The sequence below is a fragment of the Furipterus horrens genome, unplaced genomic scaffold (genome assembly GCF_987537825.1).
Source record: "Furipterus horrens unplaced genomic scaffold, mFurHor1.1.pri manual_scaffold_6, whole genome shotgun sequence".
NCBI lineage: Eukaryota > Metazoa > Chordata > Mammalia > Chiroptera > Furipteridae > Furipterus > Furipterus horrens.
Genome location: NW_028327176.1, coordinates 105752301 through 105773056, shown reverse-complemented (window position 1 = coordinate 105773056; position 20756 = coordinate 105752301). Strand labels below are relative to the sequence as shown.

The following is a 20756-nucleotide window of genomic DNA, read 5'->3' as shown; positions in this document are numbered from 1 at the left end:
CCTCTCCTCCAATCAGAGCTCCTCCTTCTGCCCCCGGGTGGCCTGGAGTGGAAGGCCAAAGGGGGAGAGGAGGCTCACATTCCTGCTGGGCACAGCGCAGGCTCAGCTGCTTTAGTCAGTGGGACTGCAAAGGGTCACTCTAAAAATTGCTGCTGGGACTTGTCAGGTGGCTGCTGGTGGCTCCCCACTGGCTTTTCCTTCGCCCTCTCTCCCTCTCCACAGATTGCTTCCCCAGAGGAGTCTGCTGCTGACACTTCATCATCACAGGTTGGAAACACCACTCAACACAGGAGGGTAAGGAGCAGGGGCCACACTCTCCAATTCCTGTCTTCTAGATCCTGGGGTGTGTGTGGCTCTGTGGGAGGAAGAGGGTGGCGAGTGTGAGTGTCTGCAGAGCCATTTCACGAAGGCGTCTACAGCTGGGTCAGATTGCTCATGTCCCTGATCTGAGTGTGGGAGCCAGAAACCATTTTCTTGAAAGTGAAGGAAGGTGATACATTAAGCGAATGTCGTGCATAGTCATAGAAATTCGTGAGAGGATGCTTTAAAAAAGTAAAATTACTTGTAATTACTAACAATAATTTTAAGTCTCTAAATTGTAATGCACATTTTTCTTCCTCTATTTTGTAGTGAAGAGGGGAGAACTTCTCCATTTTTATCAGGAGCCATGTAAACATTTAGTACCCAATAACTTTAGATAAGATGTAATTAGTTTTAATAAAATTGGTAGACAAAAAAAAAAATCAGAGAACTCTTCAAATTCCCAGAAATACAACCTATTGACAAAACAGAAAACTCCCCTTTGTAATTTACAAACTATAAAACAAGTTTTTGTTCTCAATGTGCACATATGTTTATAGGGACATACATTTCATATTCGAAATCATGTTGGAAATGAAACCGTAAAGTGGACCCCCCCTTACATCGGACTTAAAATGGCAAGCTGCAGAGCGGACCATTTCTATTCTGGGAGTCAGCACTGATGAGCCCTGACAGATGCAGGGCTTGGAATGTGTTAGGGACGGGGAGCACACGCAGCTGATTTGCCCCTTTGGCAGGAAGACATTCTGGGATCCCAGCTCATTTTGCCAGGGGAGTGACAGTGACACTTTGGCACACATGGCTTTTCAGCTAGCCCTGTGTATTCTCTCTCAGGAGGCAAGGGTGGACGGCAGCGGGAAAAAGAATGTTCTTAAATATAAAGTGACAATTCTTTTCTATAATCAGACCTAGGAGCTTTTCATTTGAGGTCTGTTTCAGGCCAGGAGGAACTTGATTTGAGTGTGATACTTTCACATGGACCTGCCTACTCATAGAAGAGGGTAGAATTATGTTACCATGTCAGTCCAATGGTTCTGAATCTGTTTTGAATTATGGACCTTTTTGAGAACCTTATAAAAGCTCTGGGTCCAAAAAATGCACATAAACACACATGCACAACACATTTCATAATATTCCAGAAAATATCATGGAATTCATGGACTCACCAACCCAGAAGAAGTTTGCTCAATAAAATATAGGACACTCACCTACAATTGAATTTCAGATCAACGACAAACCAGTTTTTAGTATAAGTATGTCCCAAATATTGCATGGGATATACTTATACTAAAATATGGTTTGTGGTTTATCTGAAATTCAAATTTAACTGGGCATCTTGTACTTCTATTTGCTAAGTCTGGCAATCCAGACTCAGAAGCATGACTTTCCTCTCTCAGTTGATTTATTCATATCTGGCCATGAGTTGATTCCTGGGTTCTAAAAGGCCACATTGCAGGAGGAAGTGATATAGGACCAATCTTTGACAATTCTGACAGAAGAAGCCAGCTGTTTATTCTTAACTCTCTATACAATTTTACTACTGAAAGATACACATCTTCTCATTTGACAGATGATAATCCTCAACAAAATTGGATATTTTGCTACAGGTCCATCGGCTGGTTAGAGCAAAATTAACACTAAAACCCAATTTTCAGTTCTATGACAACCAATGAGACATTAGTCTTAAAAACTAGATTTCCAATTCTCCCTCTTACCCACCCCCAACCTGCTAACCCCACCCCCAGTCTTAACACACACACACAACAGACTAGGAAAGAGAAGGAACTATTTTAGTAAAAATTTCAACTAAACCAAATAAAGAATTTTAGCTCTGGGTCCTTGCATCCTATATCCACAGTTGGAATATAGAAGTTAACTTGATGTATAGAATCTGTATACTTTATTAATAAAAGTCAGGAACAGGCCTCTAGCTAAGTTGAATCATAAGAAATTGATAATATTTGTCTTGAAACAAAAATTGATCATTCTATATCTAACCTAACACAAGGAAGTATCTAATTCTCTGATCAACAAATTCATGCAAAGTGTTTCTATTTTTGGCTTACCAAATGATTAGAGGTTCATATATTTACTACCCCTAATAGGATAAAGAAATCCACAGGCTCTGTTTATCCCCAAATAAATTTATCTTACGTTTAAAAAGGCAACTCTTTTCTTTCAGTGTTTGGAGCTATAAAGAATCATTCTGTGTTCTCCATATACAAGTTTTGAATTTATAAATCTCAGTCTACCTCATTCAGTCTCTATCTTCTCATATTGGAAGGAGCTGACTTTTTAAACTGATACAAATTTTAACCTATCCTGGATTTAAGGGAGGCAATATAGGGAGTCAGGGTTCAACCTGGGTTTGACTGTGACCTTGTATGACTTTGGATCCATTTTCAAAACTCTCTCTGAACCTTAATTTCTTATTTGTAAAATAAACTTAATATAACCTACAATTTAGGATTTCAGTGATACTTAAGTTTAAAAAAAAAAGTAAAATCATATAAAATACTTACCCTCAATTAATAAATGCTAGCTATATAATTATTATTTTATGTAGAAATTTACATTTGATACATAATATAGATTCATGCTTGGTGGTTTATTTTTAGGAATTATTTACATACATACTTAAATTTGGAAAATACAAAATATGATGAAAAATGTGATGGTTCACATAACTGCCCAGCTGTTTATCAGATGTTGAATGCATGACACTGTCATCATAGAAATGACACAAGAGCCAAGATATGCAGTGGGCAGTGGGAGGAGAGCATGGAATTGCATCTCTGTTACCTTCTGCCCAGTTTCTAATGGAGGAGACCCAAGAAGCTGCATTGGGTGGTAGTGGATGGAGCAGAGACGGGAGGAGGCTGAGGTTTCCATGACCAGAGAAGAATTCTCTGGGTGACCTCCACAGAATGAAAGAATAGCTCTGGTAGCATAGCGAGCCTTCTACCACCCACTGCACTCTGTGTAAAGTCTCTTCTTTCACCCAAAAAAGGGAAGGGGCAGGAAGGGACTGGAAATGCCTCCAAATGGCTGCTTATCCCGTTACACAACCTCAGCTGCTATGGCTAGACCTGCTCTTTCCACCATGCCCTACTATGGCAGGGGCCGTGTGAAAAGTGCAAGCCACTAATAGTCCATGGTGGGGTGGGAGGGGGAGAGGAGGCTTCTGTATAGATCTGCTCTTTGACCCCAAGGGACAACTCATTAGAGCCACTAGTTGGGAAGGAGAATCAAGCCCTTTGTGCTTTAGAAAAAAAAAGCAGAGAAACAGTCTTCTGATAAAAAAATAAAGAAAGAAAGAAATAAAAAAATCCACCAAAAAATATGCACATCTGGGAGGAAGGGTAGATATGTCTATTAACTAATTAGCTTGGATCATTTGTCAGACTAGCTAATGCATTACCCAGTAGGGCCCTGGGGAATTCAGATAGAGAGGGTCATGGGGGTTTCCATGGGAATGCCAGGGTCAGCATGAAGGCCAGACAATGGAGGAAAGAGAAGGTGGCAACAGGAAATGAGAAGGAAGACCTTGGAAGAATTTTTACTGATTTCACTCAGGTTGCCCTCTCCATTCCCAGATATTTCTGAATCCTTCTCCATTACATACTGACTTATCAACTTCAATGCTTCCTGGCATACAACAAGCAGCCTTTATATATTGGCCTATAATTACCTGTCTAATTGTCTCTCATGACTTCAGCCATCTTAGTCAGCACATATTATGCTGAGTCATGCCTTACTGCTTCCTTGTGAGGTATTTCCTCTTCTTCTAATAACCTTCTGATTCCTGTACCTAGTCCTCAAAAACCCTTTTGGTACCATGACCAGCAAGATTCTTGTTATCTGCAAACCTTCCCATCCTATCAACACCACATCAAAATAATCCCTTTACTTTGAACGTTTAAGTCCGAGCTCATATATTCAGTCCTCCATGTAATCTGTTGTTTTGCCTGTACATATAACATATAACCAAATGTCCTAGGTTTTCCAAACTTCCAGGATTACTCTTACCATTTATATCAAAATAAAAATAATCTTATGTAATTGCACAAATTTCTCTCCCTGGTATTTTAAAAAATCCATTAGAAATGTTTATATATTCAGAAACCTCCCCTGGTTGCTGTTCACCAGTTCTCAACCTGGGTCACTGCATGCCTGCCCCACATCACTCCTGCTGCTCATGGTTGCTTCTCTGTGATGTGGTAGCTGTCTCTGATTCGCTTCTCCCCAAAGCTTCAACGGGTTACTTACTTTACTCCCAAGGTAACAACAAACAAGGGTAGTTGATTTTAATGAAAATGATGCAAGTTTATGTTTTTTTAATCCTCACCTGAGGATATGTTTATTGATTCTAGAGAGTGAAGAAGGTGTGGGTGGTGGGATGGGGGAAAAAGACAGACAGACAGATAGACAGAACATCGATGTGAGAAAGAAACATTAATCAGTTGCCTCCCATACATGTCTAGACTGGGGATTGAACCCACAAGCTAGGTATGTGCCCTGACTGGGGATGAAACTTCTGCAACCTTTTTGGTTGGGATGACACTTCAACCAACTGAGCACCCAGCCAGGGCTTAACATTTTTTGATCACTCACTTTTTGCCAGATTGCTATACATGGATTTCCTCACTGAGCTTTCATTGACAACCCTGTAGGCAGGCACTATTATTATCTTTCTTTTTTAATTATATTTTATTGATTATGCTATTACAGTTGTCCCAATTTTTCTCCCTTTGCCCTCCTCCACCCAAAACCCTCCACTCCCTCAGGCAATCCCCACACCATTGTTCATGTCCATGGCTCATGTGTAGGTTCTCTGGCTACTCCATTTCCCATACTGTACTTTACATCCCCCTGGCTATTCTGTAATGACCTATTTATACTTATTAATCCACCCACCTCTTCATCCATTCCCCCATCTGGTAACCATCAAAATCCTCTCAATATTCATAATTCTGTCTCTGTTCTTCTTGTTTGCTTAGTTTATTTTTTAGATTCAATTGTTGATAGATATGTATTTCTTGACATTTTACTATTCATAATATTGATCTTTTTCTTAAATAAGTCCCTTTAGCATTTCATACAATAATGATTTAGTGATGATGAACTCCTTTAGTTTTTTTCTTGTCTGGGAATCTCTTTATCTCCCCTTCAATCCTAAATAATAGCTTTGCTGGGTAGAGCAATCTTGGTTGTAGGTTTCTGCTTTACATAACTTTGAATAGTTCTTGTTAATCCCTTCCAGTTTGCAAAGTTTCTTTTGAGAAATTAGATGACATTCTTATGGGAACTCTTCCATAGGTAACTAACTGCTTTTCTCCTGCTGTTTTTAAGATCTTCTCTTCATCTTTAACTTTTGGTGATTTAATTATAATGTGTCTTGCCATGGTTCTCTTTGCTGCCATCTTGTTTGGGACTCTGTGTTTCCTGGACTTGCATGTCTATTTCCTTCACCAAATTAGGGAGGTTTTTTTTCATTGTTTTTTTCAAATAGATTTCTAATTCCTTTCTCTTCCCATCTCCTTCTGGCACCCCTATGATGCCAATACTGGAATGCTTGAAGTTCTCCCAGAAGCCTCTTACACTATCATCATTTTTTTTTTTTACATTTTTTTTCCCCTTGTTGTTCTGATTGATTGTATTTTGCTTTCTTATGTCCCACATCATTGATTTGATTCTTGGCTTCATCCACTTTACTGTTGTTTTCCTGTAAATTGTTCTTTATTTCAATTAGTATATCCTTTTTTTCTGACTGGATCTTTTTTATGCTGTTGAGGTCCTCACTAAATTCCTCAAGCATTCTTATAACCAGCGTTTTGAAGTCTGCATCTGATAGATTGTTTGTCTCCATTTTGTTTAGTTCTTTTTCTGGAGTTTTGTTCTTCCATTTTGGCCATGTTTCTTTGTCTCATTATTTTGGCAGCCTCCCTGTGTTTGTTTCTATGTACTAGGTAGAGTTGCCATCATCACTTTAGAGATAAGTCAATGGAGACTCTAAGAGGTTATATTATTTATCTATGGCAAGTCACACTTCAGATAAGTAGTGGAGCTGGTATTTATGATGTATTTTCATTATCATTCAGTTTCAAATATTATCTAATTTACCTTGTAAATTCTTCTTCGACTCATGGATTATTTAGAAGTATGTTGTTTAATTTGCCTATATTGGTGGTTTTTCTAAATAGTTTATTGTTATTCATTTATAATTTAATTACTTATGATCAGAGAGCACACTCTGCATGACCTCCATACTTTTAAATTTACTAAGATATGTCTTGGGGCCCAGCACAAAATCTATCTTGGTGAAAGTACTACACAGACTTGAGAAGAATTTGTATTCTGTAGTTGTTGGGTGTGATGTTCCAGAAATATCAATTTATCAATTAATTTAGGGTGATCAGTAATGTTCAGATAATCTATCTTTTTACTGATTTTCCCCTAAGTATTCTATCAGTTGCTGAGAGAGTTATTAACATTTTCAAATATAACTGAAGAACTGCCTATTTTTCCCTTCACATATTTTCAAGTCCTGTTACCTGTATATATATAAAACATATATTTCAAATATACATCCTTATATACATTTTTCCAAATATATATCCTAATCGTCGTCGTCGGCAGCCGTCCGTCTCGAGAGACGATGGTGTAGCTTCTTAAGAGTCTATCTGCACCGCCGAGAATGGTTGTGCAGTCCGACTCGGGAGTGACACGGTATCTGTCTCCTCCCGTGTTGAATCGACATCTTACGATGACGCTGGAGTGTCCTCTCCAGTGAAGCTGAAGCTACAGAGCCTGGGCAGGGTGATATGGAGGGTCTGCTGTTGCCCATGCAGCAGACCCCCCCCCCCCCTCTTCGCAGCTGAAGGGTCCAAGGGAAAGACGGAGTCAATACAGCTTGGCTTCAGGTGCGCCGCAGGAGTTGCGGGTGTTGACTACAACGTCAAACCGCCTTAGGGACTCCGGCTCCGGATTTTCTGTCGGGGTTTACTCCCTTAGCCTTTCCCCTGAAGAGGTATGCCGTAAGGCAGCGGAGGTTTTTTGGAGTCAGAGTTTTCGTTCTCTGATGTGCCCTGACTGGAAGATCGAACCAGCGACACTTAGCTCGCAGGCCGACGCTCAATCCACTGAGTCAAACCAGCCAGGGCATATCCTAATATATATTATATAATATATATATATATATAGTATTATATATGTATTAAGGTAGTTATATCTTCATGATTTGACCTTTTTATTATTGTGAAATTCTCTTTTTATCACAGGTAATTGTTTTTTTCTTGAAGTGTACTTTACCTGATATAATATAGACATTCTAGTTTTATTAAGTTTACTATTTCTGTGGTAAATCTTTCTCTACCCACGTATTTTTTACCTGTCTATGTCTTTATATCTACAGTGAGATTCTTGCAGATAGCATGTACTTTTGGATTTTCCTTTTTTTTTCTGTTCTGACAATCTGTGCCTTTTATATAGAATGTTTCATCCATTAACAGTTAATATAATTAATATAATTGGATTTAGGTTTACCATTAAATTATGTTTCTATTTGTTTCCTCTAATTTTTATTCCTCTGTTCCAACTTTCCTGCCCTCTTTTGAATTCCATCTAAATTTATCTATTGGTTTTTCAGACATGCTTTGTACTCTCTGAGTGGCTGTTCTAGGGCTCGCTGTCCAATACCATGGTTGTCAAGTCACCTGTGACCGTTAAACACTTGAAATGCGGCTAGGCCCTTTGTCTCCTTTGCCCCAGGTGCTACTGTGTTGTTGAGGCTGTACTTTATCGTTCCTCCAGAAACTTCCATTTCTCTCCAGAAGAAAAAACCCTTAAAATCAAAATAATCTCAGAGGACTTTTACCCTATCCCTAGGATGAGTATGTTTCAGTATAGTATCAGTTGTTAAAATACTAAGATCCTTCTGTAATGTGTTGGTAAGTAGCCATACAGTGGCTCACCTGGCCCCTCTCCCCCAAATCCCTCACACCCCTCCAGCCCTCTCCTAGGACCCCCTCTCTGTAATCTAGAAACTAAAGCCTTACACATGGCGCCAAGCGGACCCTCTAGAACCCAGCTCCAGGACTATTAATCCATGCTAGTTAGATAGTAGGTGCCCTCTTTTACCAGTTGTTGAAATATCCACTCCGTACGCTACCATTGAAATACTCCATTAATGATAGGTTAACAGAATATTGAACATTTACATCTGAAGCACTCAGATTACTCTCTAGGTTCCAGATTTTTTCCAAAAAAATGAGTAGTTATCAGCCCTACATCTACATGAATAAAAAATTGACTAAAGGGATTCTTTCAGGAAAATAGGTAAGACTTCTCCAAAGATACATTTCTGATTCTACTAAAGACAGTAGAAACTGCTGTTTGAAGAAAAATTACTCTACTGTGCTTATCTAGTCTTTGTTGTTGTTGTTGTCATTTTGTACTTGTCACTTTTGTCTCTCTAAAATAAATTACTCCATCAACCCCAGCACAGTGCTGCCAATACAGCAGTACATGTTTGATAACTGTTGCTGAACAAAATTTTAAAAATTTTCCCCAGAAGAATCCAATAAGGGGACACTCACCACATAAGTCAAATACATTTGAAGACTAAAATGATAGTGGGTTAAAAATCTATTTCACAAGGTAAAGATGAATTTGGCACTGCTTGCAAGAATGAATGATGAAGGAAGGACAAATGTGTTCCAGTCTCACAAACAAATATAAAATGAATTTGACAAGTTGAGCTTAATGATGAAGACTAAAGCTCTGGCAAAGACATGGACCTCCTCGGTTTCCCACCTACCTGCTACTCTTCTTCCACATGGAAAGAAACAGAAATAAACACAATAGAGAGGTCATTGAATTTTTAAAATTCCTTGAAGACCTTTCAAGGAAGATTAAAGCCAAGTTTTAAACCTCAGGATGAGCACAACAGTGAGACTTAAAATGCACACACACACCAGGAAACTATGAAATACCTAATACCTAAATGTCCATCAACAGAATAATTGAGTAAGTTTTATATATTCTTATTATGGAACACTGTAGCTATTAGAGAGAATGGGGTAAATTTGTGTATGTACTGATACAAGAAGATGTACACAAATTACTGCTAAGTGAAAAAGCTGACTACTGAATAATATAGTGTAAACTTGTTCTGATATAAGTTCTCTTATAGTGCTATGCTGGAGCTGACTTGTACTGGCTCTCAAGAACCAATTGTTACATTTTCAGGAATTCAGCAAGCTGGTTGTTAAACAGTATGATAGCTTAAAATCAGCCAGCATGAGTTTATTTGCACCAAAGAAATCAGCACCTTACAAATAAGGGCTTTTTCTCCTTTGCAGAGTTGGTTTACCAGCACACCACTGCTCAAAAATATGCAGAGAATTATCGTTTGTATAAGCATATACAATTACCTGGAATGGTATATAACAAAACTGTACATTGTTAATTGCACATACTGATTTTGTAATTAAAAAAAAAAAAAAAGCCACACCAGTAATCTCACAGGAAAGTGAATGCTGCCATGATGTAATGGAATTCACTTAAAAGTCCAAGTACAGCATCCTCTGATGATTAAGCTCATTTTTTTCAAAAAGGCTAAAGTAATTTAATCTATTTTGTAAACTTATTATTTCAAGCCTATGTTTAATACTATAGTTGTCAGAGCTACATTATCATGCTAAAGTCACACTTCATACAGGTTTTAACAACTGGTTCAAATATTTGTAACATTGATAATGGGAAAATGGTCACTATTCTTTTTTTTTTTTTAAAGATTTTATTTATTTATAGAGATAGGGGAAGGGAGGGAGAAAGATACATCAAGCAGTTGCCTCTCGCATGCCCCCAGCTGGGGACCTGGCCTGCAACCCAGGTATGTACTCTGACTGGGAATCAACTGATGACCTTTCGTTTCAGTTCACAGGTCAGCATTCAATCCACTGAGCCACACCAGCCAGGGATGACTATTCTTAATATGTAAGCATCCAAACAAATCTATCTCTATGTAGATATATCTCTGTAAGGCACATTCCTAAATTTAGAATTTTAGTGTCAAAACATAAATATTGTTTTTATTCCTGATAGACTGCCAAATTATCATTCAAAAGACTATTAATTATACTCCCATCAACAATGTATAGAGACCACCATACCAATATTTGATACTGTGAATATTTTAAAATATTTTAACCATAGAACAAACAAAATTTGTCCACAAAAAATAAAAAGGATCTCTGAATTTCAGTTGACAGTTTTCTAATAATTATTAGTTTACTTTAAAAATATATTTATTAACTACTTGTGCTTCATCTTCTTTGAATGATTTAGTCCCTAATCATAATCTTTGTCTATTTTTAATTGGATTTCCTTTTTCTCATTGACTTGTAGGAGCTCTTTAAATATTGTGTCAATTGACCTTTTATCTGTCAAAAATGTTACCAATGTTTGTTTTCACAGTCTATTGCCTGTCTTTTAAACAGCTGGTGTTGTTCTGTACAAGTTTTTGTTTTTTTCTATATTCATATATTACAGTCTTTTCCTTTATGGCTTGTGAATTTTGTGTTATACATAGAAGAGCCTTTCTCACTCTAAGATGGAGAAAAAAAAGCTACTTTGTCCTAGTTCTTGTGTAAGTTTTGTTTGAAAGAAGGAGAGAAAGAGAGAGGTTTAGATATATAATTCAACTGGATATTATCTTGGTGAATATGTAGAGTAGAAATCAATTGAACTAATGCTACCATTACAAGCCCTTACCCATTGATTTTTAAATGTCATATTTATCTATTTATATATACACACATATCTATATATTCTACATTTTACATAGATTCCTGAATTTATATTATTGAGGAAAACTTCAGAATAGTTACAACTCATTTTTTCATGAGAGTAAACTAAGCCCTTCAAATGATGTTTAACTATTATTCCATAAACTGTTCAACTAGGTCAGAGAATATTTGGTCATTTCTCCTATAAAAAATTACTTGGCAATACAGCTATGGAGTGGTCTCATTTGATAATACAGTAGTCCCTCGCTATATCACGGGTCACTTATCGCAGCCTCACTGTATCGCAGGATTTTTAAAAATATTATAATTAATTATTTATCATGGATTTTTCGCTATATCGCAAGATTTTGCAGTACTGTATACATATGTTGTTAAAGTTATGTAGGTTTAAGAGTGTAGAATATGTTCAAGAACATAAGTAGTGTTTATAAAAGTGTGGAAAAGTTAATAAGGGAGTAGGAAAGGTTAATAAGGGACTGGGAATGGTTTATAAATGTGTGGGAAGGGTTTATGAAGCCTTAAATATACATATAAATACTAAAATAAATGTAAGGTTCCTACTTCGTGAATTTTCACCTGTCGTGGGGGGGCCTAGAACATAATACCTGCAATAAGTGAGGAAATACTGTGTAAATATTCCTAGAATTGTCTTCAATGCTTGATGCTGATGTAAACTGTCAATAAAATGTTCATATAAAAAAAAATGTGCATCTGGAAAGCTACTTCTGACCAAGATGGAGGCCTAGACAGACACACTGGGTCTCCCACCACAACTAAGAAGGAATACAACTACCTCAAAACTAGAGACAAACAAAATTGAAACTATTGTAACAATATAATCAATAAAATATACTTTAAAAAAAAGAGAGAGACAACCAGAAGTTCCAGAAAATCAAGCTGCATGGAAGTCAAACAAAGATATAAAGAATAAATACTCATCCAGACAGGTAGGAGGGGCAGAGCCATAGCAGAAAGGACGCAGTGTGGTGGTGGTGACAGTAGTGGTGGCGGCGGTGGCAGTGGCAGTGGCGGCGGCAGCAGAAGGCCGGTGGAAAGCGCAGTTACACATTTTAAAAAGTGTGGAGGGACACCTGGGGAACGTTCCCAGCTCCTGACCAGACCACACAGCTCACGGTCCCAGTGCCAGGGAAAATCAAGCCTCATTGCTTCTGACTGTGCCAGCCAGTGAAGTTTGGGGCAGAGGCAGAAACTGCCGGTCTCTCAGCAGAGTCCACTTGTTTAAAGGGCCCACACAGTACTAGAACATCCACAGACCCACCCACTCTGGGAACTATGGCCAGGGCAGCAGCTAGAGAGGTGCCACTCCAGTGTGGAAGTGGGAGAAGTGCCTGGAAAACGGGTGAGTGCTGAGCAAGCAGTATTGTTCCCTCTCTGAACCTCTCCCTGACATACAGCACCACAACATGGTGAAACAGGTAGCCCTGTACTGATGAATACCTAAGGCTCTGCTCCTTACAATGTAACAGGAGTGACAGGTCTACCTAAGACACTGAGGCAAACAAACACAGGAGCCTGTCAAGATGGGGAGACCAAGAAGTATGGCCCAAAAGGGGGAATGAATCGAGTTTCTGGTGGGAGAATTAATGACAAGGAGATAGCCAACCTAACAGATGAAGAATTCAAAACACTTGTGATAAAGATGCTCACAGGTTCAACAGATATGCTTAAATATGGCAAACACATAATGGATGAAGTGAAGGCCATGTTAAGTGAAACGAAGGAAAATCCACACAAAACCAATGGTGAAGGGAAGGAAACTGGGGTTCACATCAATGATTTGGAACATAAGGAAGAAAAAAAAGTCAACCAGTATGAAATGAGGAAACAAGAATTGGAAAAAATGAGGAGAGGCTTAGGAACCTCTGGGACAACTTTAAATGTGACAACATCCGAATCATAGGGGTATCAGAAGGAGAAGAGGAAGAGCAAGAAATTGAAAGCTTATGTGAGAAAACAATGAAGGGAAACTTCCTTAATTTGGTGCAGGAAATAGACATACGAGTCCAGGAAGCACAGAGAGTCCCAAACAAGCTAGACCCAAAGAGGACCACACCAAGACCCATCATAATTAAAATACCAAAGGTGAAAGATAAAGAGAGAATTTTAAAAGCAGGAAGAGAAAAGCAGAGAATTACCTACAAAGGGGTACCTTTAAGACTAACAGCTGATATCTCAAAAGAAACTTCACAGGCAAGAAGAAACTGGCAAGAAGTATTCAATATGATGAAAAGCAAGGACCCACAACCAAAATTACTCTATCCAGCAAAGCTATAATTTAGAATGGAAGGGCAGATGAAGTGCTTCCCAGACAAGGTAAAAACTAAGAGTTCATTATCACCAATCCATTACTGTATGAAATGTTAAAGGGACTTATTTAAGAAAAAGATCAAAATTATGAACACTAAAATTACAACAAATTCACAACTATCCACAACTGAATCTAAAAGGTAAAACAAAACCCAACTAAGCACACCAGAATAGGAACAGAATCATAGGTATAGGGATCATTTGGAGGGCTATCAGCTGGGAGGGGGAAGGGGGAGAAATGGGGAAATGGTACAGAGATTAAGAAGCATAATTGGTTGCTACAAAATAGACAGGGGGAAGTTAAGAATAATATAGGAAAGGGTGAAGCCAAAGAACTTATATGCTCGACCCATGGACATGAACTAAGTGGGATGGGATTGCTGGGGGAAGGTGGGTACAGGGCAGAGGGGAGCAAAGGGGATAAAATTGGGACCACTGTAACAACATAATCAATAAAATATACTTTAAAAATGTGCAGATAGTAAATTTTTAAATCTATTTTTGAAGATTACTCTACATTATGTCATTAAAAATGTATTCAAAAGAAGTGTTTTTCAATGTAGCAATTCAAACTCCAAGGAACAATGAAAATAATATCATGCCTTTTTTTTCTTTTTCTAGGAAGCTCTTGCCTGTGATTGTGTTTGCCAACATGGCCCCCAAAAAGAAGACTGTCAGAAAGAACAAAGGAGATATCAATGAGATGACCATAATTGTGGAAGATAGCCCCCTAAGCAAACTAAATGCTTTGAATGGAATCCTAGAGGGAGGCAATGGCCTTAGCTGCATTTCTTCTGAATTAACAGATGACTCTTATGGCCCCAATCTCTTGGAAGGTTTAAGTAAAATGCGGCAAGAAAGCTTCCTTTGCGACTTAGTCATTGGCACCAAAACCAAATCCTTTGATGTTCACAAGTCAGTGATGGCTTCATGCAGTGAGTACTTTTACAACATCTTAAAAAAAGACCCATCTACTCAAAGGGTGGATCTCAATGATATCTCACCGCTGGGCTTGGCCACTGTCATTGCATACGCCTACACAGGAAAGCTGACTCTCTCCTTGTATACAATAGGAAGTATTATTTCTGCAGCTGTTTATCTTCAGATCCATACCCTTGTAAAGATGTGCAGTGATTTTTTGATACGAGAGATGAATGTTGAGAATTGCATGTACATTGCTAACATTGCTGAAACATACTCGCTGAAAAATGCAAAAGCAGCAACGCAAAAATTCATCCGGGATAATTTCCTTGAATTTGCCGAGTCAGATCAGTTTATGAAACTTACATTTGAGCAAATTAACGAACTTCTTATGGATGATGACTTACAGTTGCCTTCTGAAATAGTGGCATTCCAGATTGCTATGAAATGGTTAGAATCTGACCAAAAGAGAATGAAATATGCTGCAGATCTTTTGAGCAATATCCGCTTTGGCACTATATCTGCACAAGACCTGGTCAATTATGTTCAGTCTGTACCAAGAATGATGCACGATGCTGATTGTCACAAGCTTCTTGTGGATGCTATGAACTACCACTTACTTCCATATCATCAAAACACACTGCAGTCTAGGCGCACAAGAATCCGCGGGGCCTGTCGAGTCCTTGTCACTGTTGGGGGACGACCAGGCCTTACTGAGAAATCCCTCAGTAGAGACATCTTGTATAGAGATCCTGAAAATGGATGGAGCAAGCTTACAGAAATGCCAGCCAAGAGTTTTAATCAGTGTGTAGCTGTGATGGATGGATTTCTTTATGTGGCTGGTGGTGAAGACCAGAATGATGCAAGAAACCAAGCGAAGCATGCAGTAAGCAACTTCTGCAGGTACTTGGTCCTTTATTGGAAATGGTTCGATATTAAGAGAAAATTGCCCTGACCGAGAAGTACATTAGTTGTGCCTATTAGCTTAGTCGATTAGCTCAGTAAATTAATGATATTAATAATAATATATACAATAATGCCTCTCTCTCTCACAAACACTTCACTTTATATAAAGTGCATTCATGTACTCTAAATTTCTGAATAAGTCTGTGAAGTGAGCAGTGAAAATAAGATTATTCTAATTTTACATTTGAGAAGTCTGATACCCAGAGAGGTTATACCACTAGGAAGTGGCAATTTGCATTTTCTCATTTCTAGTCAGGTGCTCTTCACAATATGCTGCTTTTCTGAAAGATACTGGTTACGAATTTAGTTTCTAACACTAAGTGGTGAGAAAGATTAAAATAATATAAATTTCCTTTCAAGTAACTTATTGATGACTGTCAGATTTATAATTGGCAAATAGAATGATATCATTAAAAATGTTGCAGCTAATTAGTTTTAAACACGCATTTGAAGACTAAATACCAGAGAAAATGTCAATATTTTTGAAGCATGAAAAAGAGTAAAAGACATAAATCCTTCAGAAAATGGAATTAAAGTGCCATGCAATTTTTGTATATTTATGATAATAAATTAAACTTCCATATATATGGGATGTCCAGAAAGTCATGCTTACAAATCAAACATAAATAATGAGCAAGATCTGAAAATGGGTACAGTATATGATTTAAAAATATTCTTTATTTCATTGTGTTATTTAAATGAATTCAAACAATTCATTGATTTGTTACAGAATTTATAACCTTAGTTAAGTTTTTACTTAGAGGTTAAATGGATCAAAGATGAATGAACATCAAACTGATGAAGTGAGTTCTGTGTTTATAATGCTTTAGAACTATGTAAACAGGAAGGCATACTTTACTATTATTGCTTATTTTCCTCCACTGATAATTCAACTATTAGTACTTGGTCACTGTTTCTGCAGCATTGATTTCAATGTTTATGAATTGCTTATGGTAATATTGAACACCAAAAAATATATCTCTGAACTAAAAAATATTACCTGGTAAAAAAAAGTGCTAGAAAATAGAGAAGTATCAGAAGCTAAGGCTTTGTTGATGCTTTTGGAAATGAGTCCCATTGATCTCTTTCTAAACAGATGACAAATGACTTGGTTGAGAAACTTGCTTTACTGTTGCAATGACCAGAATAGGTGTATGAATAAGACTGGGGTTATGAGAAATTGAGAAATACAATTAGCCAACTCCTATCTTAATTAGGCAGTGAGAATGAGCTAGGGATGGCTGGTGTCTGAGGATATGTGGGATGGACTTTAATGTGGCAGTGGTCCCTTTTCTGACTGCCACAAATACGCTGCTTCCGCGCCCTCCCCCCCCACGCAATCTCATGGATCCTAACCGATAATGAATATTTGAATATGAGGGAAGGGGACCATCAGGCCTGTCTTTGCAGGGTCTTTTCTAAGTGGCCCCCAAAAGGAAGTGAATTTATAAACAAAAGGAGAGGAGTCACCAATCAATGCCTGTTTTGCTTTTTTCCAAGTGCCACACTTTTTTACTGGTTAAAAGAGAAACACCAGCCTCCAGGTGAGGAGCTGAGCTATCTCCGTAGCCTCCTTGTGTGGATAGTGTCGAAATTCTCACGTTAGGGTTTGTGGAGTGACATGAGTGCCCTGGCTGCCACCAACAAGGCTGTCACACTTCCTCTGCCCTTCCCAACCCAGATACGATCCCCGTTTCAACACCTGGATACACCTGGCCAGCATGAACCAGAAGCGCACCCACTTCAGCCTGAGCGTGTTCAACGGTCTCCTTTACGCCGTGGGCGGCCGCAATACAGAAGGCAGCCTTGCCTCTATGGAGTGCTACGTGCCCTCCGCCAATCAGTGGCAGCCGAAGACACCCTTGGAGGTGGCGCGCTGCTGCCATGCCAGCGCGGTCACCGATGGCCAAGTGCTGGTGACCGGCGGCTACATCAGCAACGCGTACTCACGCTCGGTGTGCGCGTACAACCCGGCCAGGGATTCCTGGCAGGAGCTGCCGGGGCTGAGCACACCTCGAGGTTGGCACTGCGCAGTCACGCTGAGCGACAGGGTGTATGTGATGGGGGGTAGCCAAGTGGGGCCGCGCGGGGAGCGCGTGGACGTGCTGACGGTGGAGTGCTACAGCCCCTCGACCCGCCAGTGGAGCTACGCCGCGCCGCTGCTGGTGGGCGTGAGCACTGCTGGCGCCTCGGCGCTGCACGGCCGTGCCTACCTGGTGGGTGGCTGGAACGAGGGCGAGAAGAAATACAAGAAGTGCATCCAGTGCTTCAACCCCGAGCTCAACGAGTGGACCGAGGATGACGAGCTGCCCGAGGCCACCGTGGGCGTGTCCTGCTGTACCCTCTCAATGCCCAACAACGTGACCCGGGAATCCCGAGCCAGCTCGGTGTCCTCTGTGCCAGTCAGTATCTGAACCCAGGTAGTTGCGGAGAACAAATATTTATTCGTGGTTAACCTTTGAGTTAGCACAAAGGAAAATATATAACATTTGCTACAATCATTGTATTTCAAAATATATCGGGACATGCGTCTTGATAGTTTTAAATTCCTGGTATGGCATTATCTACCTCTCCCCCCCCCACCACCGCCCCCCACCCCCCCCCCCCCAACAAAATTCAGGACCATAGCCAACAAAGAAAAACAGAATTTATTTCAGCGGCCACTGGGTGGCAGACAGAAATCGTTGCAGGCACTCTTCCACCATGGCATGCTTCCCAAATGTATAGTGGTTACACCCACATTTGAGATTTTCTTTCTACACTTTAGTACACATGACACTTATGTAAGTGATTTCACATACGACAGTTTTTCTCTCTTTTTAGGGAGTTGAAAATATTCATTGATAGATTTTATTTTAAAGTGGAACTCTATATATATCAATACTTCAGGTTTAATTCTATATTTCAATCAGTTTCTTTTCCTGTACATGACCGAGTACAGCATTTTGAAAGGCATCCCATGACAACGTCCTAAAGCTTAAAACAAAGCCTGACTGCAAAGTAATGGGGATTCCACCCGCAGGCTGTCAAGTTGATACCTTCGGTTTATATGGAGCCCCTTCTTCCTCCACGTCTCAAGACCCAGTGTATTTCCATCATAAAAACCTGCTCTCAAAGAAAGAACAGATATTAGTCATTTTGTTTATAGTGTAAATTTAAATCATTTCATCATTTCTCCTAGAAGTATTTGCACTTTAATCCATGTTTCCCATTAAAGGAATTCCAAGTATCTTGGGAGCCTTACTCTCACCCTAAAAACTACACCAAGATGATTAAAAGCAGCCTTGACCCTAACATAAGCCCCAGGAAGAACAGCAAATAAAACTATGTCCTTAAGGATCATTAATTTAAAGCTTGTATAGCCTGATGGTTATACAGCCAATAACAATAATTTTATTTCTTCCACTCTTATATGGATGAAATTGAAGGAAACATTTGGAATTCTTGGATTTGGCCATAACAGGATGAATGGGTTCTCCTGTTGGGCAAATGTCATTGTTCCCTATTTCACAGCAGTTCTCTGAATTCTTAATTAAAATCTAATACATTGGAAATATTAAAATAATATATGCCCATTCTGGTATATATTTTTAACCTCACCTGCTCCAAATTAGCTTTGCAAACTAAAGTGTTCGCACTTATATAATTTTTCTTATAAGTCTGCCAAGTTTTGGAGCAAGGGAACAGTTGTAGTAAATGATACATATTTTCCTTTCTTATAATTTCTCACTTTGTTCTTTGACAGTTCATTTGTTTTGGAGAGGAAGTAGACTATCCATTTTGGGTTATGTGTAATTGGATTTTTAAAAATAAAACAAACTAGTTAAATGGTTAAACATGAGCTATATGGAAATATAACTGGGTTTTCATTAATCCCATCCTCTCCCACCTTTGCTAGATAGTTTGTTGCTAGAGTTACAATATTTATATTTAAACTATTTTATTTGAACTGTGAAAAGTGGTTCATATAATACACTGTATGGAACAATTTTATATCATTGCCCCTTATGATAAGTTCGATCTCTGCTTATTTATTTAATGGTAACACTCAGGTAAAGGCTAAAGCACTAAGCTAAGTACAAGACATTATTAATAAAAAAGGAAAACACTGAGCTGTTTCTTCACCCTACACAGAGCATGAGGAGTTTCGTCAAGTACAGGGCAGACAGACTTAAAGGCTCCTGCTCCCTTGACTTCTTATCCACCCATGCTAGAAAATAAAGCTGTATGAGAAACTAGTTTATGGAGCAAGTTAAATCACTGAGCTCTTAAATTATCAATGTACAACTATAGATAATCCTTTATCCTTGTGGCATCATTGGTAAAATAAATTTTATGTTTAATAAATTGTTTTGGCCACAACTTACAAAGCTTATGTGAGGGTGACTATAACATCGTTTAGTTTGGTATGAAAATATATTCTTACATAATTGAGAAGCCTATGGTATATTGTTAATTTTAAAAGAAAAAAAAAGGTGATTTATTATGGATTACAGATCATATGTGGCAAATAGATGTAATTCCTTGATGCAGAATAATACATGTGTCTCCCATTGAGATCCTAGAAGTATTGTAAAGTGGAGGGCCTAAGGCTTAGAGTTAAATAACAATCCATCAACCGTGACATTTTATCACAAAAGAATGAAGAGAGATGCTTAACATAGCAGATTTTTCATCTGTTGGATCTTGATAAGATAAGCTTTTGCAAAATCTTGGCAGTGGCTTTCTAGAAATGAAACTGGAGACATGCTAGAGCTGGAAAAAATCATTTCAAATGACTGTTTAATGTAATTTGTACATGGTTCACCTGAAGACTCAGAAAAAACACATATCTGGGTTTACCAGGTGCCTGGGTAGGTATGTGGCTCCTTTGCTTCAACAATTATGCCAATAAATAAAGACAAATTTGAATTTGGCATTCCGGAATTTCTGACATAACAAACTGTGATATAAGGAGCATGGGACATAAGAGTTGGGGAAAGTTTTATATCCTGGACCCTCCTGCACTGACTATTGAAAGATGTGAAAGCATACAGAATCAAAACATTGTATGTCACCTTTCATGTGTAAGTGAAATACACTCTTTGACCCAACTTAAAAAAGCAGTTGCTCCTAAAAATCCTGACAGTTCCTCCATGTTGCCCAACTAGAGGATTACTTCATTTTTATTATGTTTTAAGTTTACATTCAGTTACACTCCCCAGTCTTAGGCTCTAACTCTGTACCTCCTTTTATTTATCTCAAAGAAAAAGTCTTGTTATTTTGTAATGCCAGAGACCTGTGATTAAATGAAAGCATCAGGTCAGTATATAGAGAAATAGCCTATTACCCAGCTGCTGACATAATGAAACTCAAGCTCTCTTTTTCTGAATGGGCCAGAGACCTGATGTGACTGTCTCCAGGAAGCCG

At 38.7% G+C, this 20756-nt stretch overlaps 1 protein-coding gene across 1 annotated transcript; it reads left to right on the top strand.

The window, feature by feature from the left end:
• Positions 1-81: 81 nt before the first annotated feature.
• KLHL31 (kelch like family member 31) lies at positions 82-17928 on the top strand. Its single transcript, XM_090282601.1, has 3 exons — positions 82-294; positions 14082-15284; positions 17029-17928. The coding sequence occupies exons 2-3, from the start codon at positions 14113-14115 to the stop codon at positions 17759-17761; spliced, it is 1905 nt and encodes a 634-aa protein (XP_090138727.1). The 5' UTR covers positions 82-294; positions 14082-14112; the 3' UTR covers positions 17762-17928.
• The last annotated feature ends 2828 nt before the right edge of the window (positions 17929-20756 follow it).

Coding starts and splice junctions, on each gene's coding strand:
- KLHL31 (XM_090282601.1), top strand. CDS start 14,113: ATGGCCCCCAAAAAGAAGACTGTCAGAAAGAACAAAGGAGATATCAAT. Junction 15,285..17,028: donor GCAGTAAGCAACTTCTGCAG/GTACTTGGTCCT, acceptor TTCCCAACCCAG/ATACGATCCCCGTTTCAACA.